The following is an 8,844-nucleotide window of genomic DNA, read 5'->3' as shown; positions in this document are numbered from 1 at the left end:
GGCACGACCGGGGGTGTCACGCCCGGCAGCACGTGAAGGATTTAGTGCCACAACCCACCCACCATCTACCTTTCTTTCCCCTCGGCCGCTGCAAATTCGCAACGAAGGGGGAGCGAGACAACGTCTAAGAAGAAAGATTGGCGTAGCGCACATAGGCCGATACCCACCAACACACATGAGCACAGAGAAGAGCTGCGCAGTGTGCAATCGTGTCTTCGCCTTGTTTGCCTCCCCGCCACTTCCCTCCCCCTTTTTTCTGCTTTTTCTTTTTTCTTCTTTTTACTTTCGCACACGCCTCGACTTTCCTTTGCGCCGCTCTGTGCTCGTGCTCTCGCTGATGCGGCCGATCACCTCAGCGCGTGGTGTCAGGCTCTCCGTACACCATTCTCTGCGGGGAAGCCAAGCAGCCTGCAGCCACTTGCTCTCGGGTATACAGCTGTGCGGAATCTTCGTGTGGTCAGAGAGGTCTGGGCTGGCAGTGTGCTGAAGAGACCTGCGGTCATGATGGCACGTGTGCGGCCCCACTCTGGATGGTGGCGACGACTCAACAGGTAGAGCCCACCTCGTGCGCCTGATTCGCGGCCCACTCGGCGCGCTCTGAGCGCCACATTTCACGCTATGATCGTGCAGGCGGTGGCGTGACTACGCACATCTCACCCGCGCTGCATGGGCTTCCCCCGTCAGGCGTCTCTGGCTGTTCCCTGTGCCCCGTCCGCTTGACACCCCCACTCCTGCCAGAGGCATGCGGGCCCAGGAGAGGTGGGATTCCGCTGCGGCCACACATTCATGGCAGCGTCCCACCTGTCGCAGCACATGCGAGCAAGCCATCCAGACGCCCCCCCCTGCCGCGATGCCCACAGAGGTGGAGGATGAAGACAGCGAGCCCCCTCCCCCGACAACAGCATCGCTCTGAAACGAGCCCCAGGACGCAGAAGTGCGAGCACTGTGCGCGCACGCTGTCAAGCACCGCTGGCGTGGTGTATCGCATCCACCACAACGCATGCAGAGGTCCGCAGTGCGAGAGTCGTGGGCGAGCAGGGCGCAACGGTGCCCCGACCAATCAGTCGCAAAGCACACCGGAGCGAGGCATGCGGCGTCGTCTCCATCCGACCGCGTGGGCTGATGAAGTGCAGATGGCGGTGGCACGACGATAGCACACACCGAGCCACACCATCGAGTCCACCAGACGCCCATGTGGAGAGCCCACGCGCCATATTGTGGCATGCCGCGGCTTGACACGACCGGGAAAGAAGCGTGGTATGCAGGAAGGGCACAGGGTCTCGGGGCCCTAGCCTGAGGCTGTCCAACTTCTCCATCCCACCCGGCGCGCACCTACACCACTCCCTGCTACGCACACGACGGATATCACGGCCTCCGCCCTTGAACAGGACCCTGGACGCTGCGCGCTTGAATTGAGGCATGTAGTGCACCCAGGTCCGTCTGGCGCCCATCGCGCAGCGCGTATGCGAAGAGGGGCCGAGGGAAGACAGGGGGGGGGCACACGTTAGACGCCTGGCCCGATTCACCGGCAGGCGGCTCATGCTAGACAACCCGGGGTTAAGCCATGGCGCAGCAGAGGCATAGGCGGACTGTGGCTGCACGCGTCTGTTTGATCGCTTTTTCGTGGTGGAATGGGGGCACACGTTGAGCTGCGCCGATGAAAGCGACAGAGGCTCACACGCCATGGCGCTGCGCATCACTTATTCGGCGAATCTGAGTAGGGGGTGGCACCAGCCTTCTCCAGCCTCGGGTGCTTGTGCGCCTCCTTGCTCCCACTGCCAGCGCCGCCACCACTGTCGGGAATCCTAGAGAGCGGGCGTCGACTGGCAGATTGATTCGTACTCTCCCCCATGCTTAGGTCTTCGGCGGCGTCCTCAGCCGAGTCAACCTGTGCTGCGGGTGGGTGTGCAGCGCCAGAGCTATTGGCCGCCATCCCTACGCTACTGATAGCAGCAGCGACACGTTTGGGTTCACTGCTGTCTCTGTAGCGTGCGGAGTGTTGCTCCTCGTATTCAAACATCGTCGGGGAAAGCTCCTCGAATAGAGAGAACATCGCGTTGCGGTGCTTCTCCTCACTCTGTTCTTGCAGTTCGGTGATGAATGCCGATGCGGCACTCTCTGACTTGCCGCACAGCGAGCACACGCGCTCCGTGGCAGTGGTGAAGAGTCGTCTGCGCTCGCCCTCATCCCAGCTGAGACACAAGCGGCGGACCTTTAGATGTTCGGCGAGGGTGCACGGGTCGGGGTCGAGGTAGAAGGTTGCGTTGGGCAGCCTCCACTCGCGCCTCTCCGTCAGTCGCCTGTGGTTGACGTCAATGGGCTGCTGGCGACCTGCCTCAAGCGGATGGCCCAGCGGCACAATCCTCGACGCGCTGCCTTCGTGAACGTAGAGGGGCAAACAGGTGGTCCACTTGATGTACTCCTGTGGCGATGTGGTACGGAACAGCAGCAGGTATCGTCTGCTGTACTCCTCGAACGTGAGCCCAAAGTAGTAGTACGTACAGCTGTTGCCGTTGGTCGCCGAAGTGAACCTCGACAGGTCGCGCGTGGACGTACTGTTGCTAGTCCCCTCAATTAAGGACATCGTCTCGCTACAGATGCCGTTGTAGCTCTTCTTCGGCGCCTCGGGGTGCCGCGCGGCGCTGACATCGTCGACAACGTACACCGGCTGCAGTTCCATCTCCCCATTCCGCTTCTTCACGAATGAAATAAAGGACTTGGCATGCCGGATCCTTAGTGGGCGTCCACGAGCGCAGTTGCCCTTGTCGCGCGGATTTGTGTGGCACAGCCCGAGGCCCTCGTGAGTGGCAAACACATAGCGGCGGTGCCACCCCTTTTTGGCGAACAAGCCACGGCACAGCGCGAGCTTCTCTAGCCAGCCCTCGCAAAGCGGAGGAGCCGGCTGCGAAAGTGTCTGCTTCTCTGCCAAAGGTTCGGCGTCATGGGGAGGGAGGATCATCGCGTACTGTTGTCTGGGTGTCTGTGTACGCCGTGTGAGCAACTCCGCCACTGCACTCGGAAGCACGAGAAGAGTATGCCAAAGACCTGTTGATACGCGACACAGACGAGGTGGGGAGGAGGATGAGGGGGGGGGGGAGGCTGCGTGCGGGTGCTGCTCGTTCTGCCTTCGCAGCTGTTCGACTTGCCCTTGACAGCACAGGCCCACGGACACAAAAGGGTGCGTTGTATTTCTTTCCAACGACTACGCGCCGGATGATAGAGGTGAAGTCAGTCCAAGGTGGGTGAGTGGAGCCAGGTTCACTATGCAGGTCCGCCAAGTGCTGCCCCCGCGTTGTTTCTCTCTTGTGTGTTCCCCCGTGTCGCACGGGAAAGTAAATCGATGGGGCGGAAAACAGCCGCAAACGACGTGCGCGCAGCGTTGAGCCAGCCACACGTGTTAGCTCTGTAAGTGGTGTCCTCGCGTGTATTGGGGGTGGGGAGAGGGCTCTTGAGGTATCCTGGAAGCGTAAGATGAGAAACGCACAACAGCACCAACGCCAAAAGAGGGAGGTGAGAACGCGACCGCGAGAGCGACAGGCCACCGGGGCGATTGGACCGGTACGTATGCCTGCCCGCTCTACGCAGGCGTGGATGTGAGTCGCCCCTTCTCGCTTCGACCAGCAGCAAAGCGAGGATGGGCGCAGAGGCGAAGAAAAGGCGTGAGGGGCAACAGAAAAACAACAAAGTCAAACTGAAACGTGTGTGTGAGCAAGCAGAGACAGCGAGTGAAGTCAACGAGCAGAACCCCCCTCGAAAAAAAAACGAGAGATGATCGCTTGGTCGGCGTCTTCACTACCACCACAGAGCGACACCGACGACAACACTGCTGGTTTGCACAGTGAGAGAGAGAGAGAAAGGTCTGAGTATGTTAAGCGTGTGTGCGTGTAGGCAGCACAGGACTCAGGGGCAAGGACAGGAGCCGTTTAAATCTCTCAGCCACGTGGTCAGATAGAGCAAAGGAGAGACGGAGGAGTCTCTGTAGGCGTGCATGCAATTAACTGCAACAGTCGCAACAAGGATGAAGCAACACCCACGCACACCGACTAATTCCCTTAAAGGTACACGGCAGATAAAGAAGAAGTAGTACACTAATAGAGAGAGAGGGAGTGTGTGTGTGTGTGTGGGTGGGGGGGGGGGACAGACACGAACACCTGCGAGGACTAGCGCAGCACAATGAACAGAAAGAGGAGAGAGAGAGAGAGAGAAAGAGAGAGCAAAAGTGAATCGAGGGAGCAGCACCGTTACCCAGGCTGTGCTTTCCCACGTGTTGGCCTGTGTTGTGTGAGGAGGGGAGAGAAAGGAGAAAACGAAAGAGCGGCAGATAGCGTTGCAGATCCGCGTGAGTGTGTTGGATAACGCGCTGATAGTGATCGGTGAGTACAGAGGAGCGAGCCGCTCGGTTTTAGAGGAGCGTAGAGCAGAGAGAGAGAGAGAGAGAAGATGAGAAAGGACGAAGAAAGAGAGGGTGAGGCATACGTTAGGAGGAGAGGGTGACTGAGAGCGGGGGGAGGTGAAGGGAGGAGCCTAGCCATGGGCGTTGCGGGGGTGGTGGTGGTGATGGTGGTCGTGGTAGAAGCATGGCCATGGTGGCGGAGAGGCACCCTTGTCTGCGCTTTCATTTCAGGGCTTTCGTTTTCTTGTTGGACAACTGTTATCACTACCGCCGTCCTCGCAGGTCTGGTACGACATGCTTCGTGAGGAAGGAAAGGATGAGGAGGTAAGAGTGCACCGATGGGAGGGGAGCGACAGGGTGAAGGGAGAGGAGGGGCAGTCGTGGCTATAAGCGTGTGTTGTGCGATTGAGCAAGTGAGGAAAGGATGAAACAAAGTCGACACGTGGAGAGGAGGGGGAGGAGAGAGGAGCAAACCAAACAAAAAAGAGACAACGACAACTCAACAACAAGGCAGCTTCAACAGAGGATGTGTGCGGGTCTGTGCGTGTGTGGGGGTGGGGATGCATCGGGGAGTAGTAGATGAGACCCTCTCTCACCTCCCTCCCTACTCTCCATCTAGATCCGGTGTGCAGACACACACACACACACACATACGCATACACTCGCGCCAGTGAACGACATCTTCGCAGCTGCATCAAGAGCAGTGAACCCTCGCACGCTACACCGTAGCGGTGCGCACTGCGGCAAACGAAGGAGGGGAGGGGGGAAGAGACAGATAGCACGAAGAGCAAGACAGTCACCATCAACAATGACCGCAACGAGAAGAAGCGCGGGCCGCGGGGGATGCCACGACACCACCATCCCCAAAAAACAACACCAACAGAGAAAAAGAGAGAGAACAACGGATGCGCGTATACATCCACACACCCACACCCACGTCCGAGCGCAGTGATACCGAGTAGCAGCAGTAGGAGCAGGCGGATATTTGTGCGACACAAGGGGTGTGCGTGAGACGGAGGGAATGAGGCCAATAACTCGACGCATCCGCCCCTCCCCCTTCCTCACCATACGGGGGAGGGGGCGGAACTATCCCCCCTCCCTCGCGAGTCCCGCTACCACCGTGTCATAAAGAATGACATGAGTGACACGAGCATCGCATCCGCGCCAGGGTAGAGCGTAATCTCGGCTGCGCAGTAGCCCTTGACCACCATGCCGTAGAGCACGGGGTTTACCTTCACTTCGGCTACAATGTCGGCGCCGCCGTTCGTCGTGGCTGGCGAGGTGCTCCCGACGACGGCTCCACCGCTGACGCGCTGTGGGCGCCAGATGCTGTAGTACTCCGGCTTTCCAGACGTCGAGGAGACCGCTGCCGCAGCTGTAACAGTGGTGCCGTTAGACGCAGTCTCCGAAGACGGCTGCTTCGGAGCTGAGGAGGGTACGGCATTTGGAGAGTAAACAGTCGCCCTCGCGATCCCCCCCGCTGTCACCGGCAAGGAGAGCATACCCAACCCACCAGAGCTGTCACTGGTTTTCATCGATGCTGCGTCCACGGCCGTAGCAACCATGGCGCGTCTTGCCGCATTGCCACCGACGTCGCTAGCGCCCTCCACAATGCCCGTGACAGCGCCAGAATCAACACCAAGCGTGGCGGGCGCTGTGCTACGACTGCTGTGGAGGCCGTTTCCGTTTCCGCTCACGACTCCGGCTGGAATAGCTGTGGCTGTCACAACGGTGGCCCCGGTACGCGCGGTCGGCGTGGCAGCATCGCTGGGCGGTTGCACACGCTTGCGTGCCGAGTACAGCATTTCATCGCCGCCCTTGGCCGCGCCTCCCCTCACGCTACCGCCACTTCCGCTGCTGCTCGTGAGCGACATAGTGAACTGGGTTTGGTTGTTCGTTGCTACGCAACTGGCGAAGGTTCTGCCGACGGGGGTGGAGATGTAGAGCGTGTTGCTGAACGGGATCCAGCTCTCCTTGATGATGTACTGCAGGCACCGCTTGTCGCCAAAGTACACGTAGCCCGTCACCTTTGTCTGCGCATCAGCCGAAAAGCACAGGATATGTTTTTGCATGTCACTCTCAGCCGATATAGAGAACTCCTCCTGGTCGGCGAGGCGGCCGTCGAAGACGAGCTTCCACGTGACTGGCTGCACGTCACGCACAATCCACGGCGAGTTGAACCGGTCGGAGGCGACGCAGTAGTCCGGGTAGGAGCGACGCCCAGTGCCGTAGAACATTGGCGGTGGCAGGTTGTTCACGAGTTCCCTGTAGCGCTGGCTGACGTAGCTCATCTTTTTGAGCGTCGTCGCGCCAACGTACTCGAGAGCAGGCAACAGCTCCACACTGCGCAGTCGCAAGGCCAGGACTTCGGAAAGTGTGAAGGCGATGGCCTGATTGCCATTCAGACGTGCCGTGGCCTTTATCGGGCGCTTCGACGGGGACGCTGCAGTGTGCGACGCAGTCCAGATCCCCGACGGTGGTGTGCGAATCGCCGCCCGCGCCGCATTCATGCTAGCCACCGTCGTCGTGAGCGGCGTCGTCGCGCCACGGACCAACACACCGCCCCCGATGTGGGAGCCATTGTGTCCGCCCGCCGTGACGCTGTTGGGGTGCGGTGGCGGTGTGATGGCCAAAGCCGTTGTGCCGCCCTCGATGCCGTAGACACCCGTCTCCTTGTACACCTCTGCGAAGGCGCGGCGCAGGTCAGAGACGCGGTGGTCGACGAAGCGTACGCCATACTTGAGCGAGCCCAGCAGTGGACATTCAAAATAAAAAAAGCAGCTCAAGTGTTCGTGCAGTTCGTAGCAGACGCAGCCAGAGTAGCCACCCCACCCGCGTGGGTGGAGCATTGAGATGCCGCAGTGCGCCTTGTCGATGAAGTCGGGGAAACTGAAGGCGTCGTGATAGAGCCCGTCTGGTGCCATTGCACCAACGAAACGCAGGGGGACGCTCAAGTTATTTTCTAGAGAGACAGCGAGGCCACCGCGAATGCTCGCGAGACCCCGATCCAGCAGGGTCATGGTCGCCCCCAGCAGCGTTGACGGCACGGTGTGGGACTGGCGCATGGCAAGCAGCGCCCGCGACTCATTGGAGAGACGGCGCCACATGGCGAGCTCGTTTGAAGACATACCGCACTGCAGCATGTCACACGCATAGCTCTCCGCACCCGCCGCGTTGCCGTCAGCGCCGCTCTCGCCTGTGAAGGTAACGCTCGCCGCGCAGTCTTTCAGGGAGGTCGACATCTCGCACTGCGAGCCACTGGCACCGGCACATGACGGCTCGACACCGCGCCCATGCTCACGCCCACTGCTGCTGCTTATCAGCGAGTTTAGCGGATCAGTGCGTCCGTGGCCAAGAGGGATCGACGGGGCACTACCTGAGTTCGACAGACCATTACGGTACCCGGCGAGTTCCTGCAGCTCATACTCGCGCTGTGTGATGCCGAGTGCTCGAACCTCTGACATCTGGTAGCCGCGCTCGGCCCAGAAGTCCTCCGACACCGTTTCCTGGATCCACCCGTCCACCACGTGCCGTCCAGCCGCAATGGCCTGCTGCATGGAGTTCAGTAACGCCTCTGCTGTGTCAAACGCTCTGGCGGACTCCACAATGTTGAACTGCCGGCGCTGCTCTCGACCAACCGCAAAGTACGCCTCCGCGGACTGGCCTTCCGATACCTCGACCGCGTTCAGCGCATCCTGCAGTGCGCAGTTGTGCTGCCTCATGGCGCTGTAGGCTTCGCATCGGATGAGCAGAAGCCGCAGCACTTGCGTCCGATTGAAGTGGTGTGGCTTGTTCAGACACTCGGCGCTCCCGGGAGGCAGTGACGCGATGGGGTTGCTGCTAGACACGAGAGATGGGGAAGCCATAGCGGCGCTGATGCCCCCGGCGGTGAGCCACTGAATCGACGCGGCGTGCGCCACACGGGTCATGCTCGAGGTCCCACCCAGACGTGGGCGGAGCGCGTTAGGGTCGTAGTCGTTCTGGTTGCTGCTGCTCGCACTGGAAGCATCAGCGGCAGCAGCGCTGGTGTCACGGGGACGTACCACGATGTTGTCGCTACGCGATGACACTGCTCGCGGCGTGCTTGGTGTGGTGTTTCCATTGAGATCCTTGCCCGACTTCAGCAGCGGCAGTCCCTCTGCGTTCGCAAGAGCGAATGTGACGATGGTGACCGCGCCCTGTGCATTGTTGTGTAGACGCAGCTCATCAAAGGCGCGTCGGATCACCTCATGCATGACCCCGCCGGGCTTCTCATACTGCATGACGGCCAAACGAAGAACGGGAACGGAGGGGGGGGGGTGAGAAAAAGAAAGTGGGGAGGGGGAGGGAGGGGTGGGTAAGCGGGGAGCACAAAAGGTAATCGGTGAAGCAGGAGCACGAGGAGTAAGGGAGAGGGAGTGGGGGACAAGAGATAACAGTAGTGTCCGGACACGAGAACGACACACACGCGC

The 8,844-nt window shown here is 60.2% G+C and overlaps 2 protein-coding genes across 2 annotated transcripts; both read right to left on the bottom strand.

Annotated features, from left to right (window-relative positions):
• Positions 1 to 1,696: 1,696 nt before the first annotated feature.
• LBRM_25_0720 (conserved hypothetical protein) lies at positions 1,697 to 2,959 on the bottom strand (the record flags this gene model as incomplete). The annotated part of the gene is made up of 1 exon (XM_001565527.1): positions 1,697 to 2,959. One exon carries the CDS (start codon positions 2,957 to 2,959, stop codon positions 1,697 to 1,699), a length of 1,263 nt encoding a protein of 420 aa, XP_001565577.1.
• A 2,546-nt stretch (positions 2,960 to 5,505) lies between these two features.
• LBRM_25_0710 (conserved hypothetical protein) lies at positions 5,506 to 8,655 on the bottom strand (the record flags this gene model as incomplete). Its single annotated transcript, XM_001565526.2, has 1 exon — positions 5,506 to 8,655. One exon carries the CDS (start codon positions 8,653 to 8,655, stop codon positions 5,506 to 5,508), a length of 3,150 nt encoding a protein of 1,049 aa, XP_001565576.1.
• Between the last annotated feature and the right edge of the window lie 189 nt (positions 8,656 to 8,844).

The sequence above is a fragment of the Leishmania braziliensis genome, chromosome 25, assembly GCF_000002845.2.
Source record: "Leishmania braziliensis MHOM/BR/75/M2904 complete genome, chromosome 25".
NCBI classification, from domain to species: Eukaryota; Euglenozoa; class Kinetoplastea; order Trypanosomatida; family Trypanosomatidae; genus Leishmania; species Leishmania braziliensis.
This window is presented reverse-complemented; position numbering and strand designations above follow the sequence as displayed.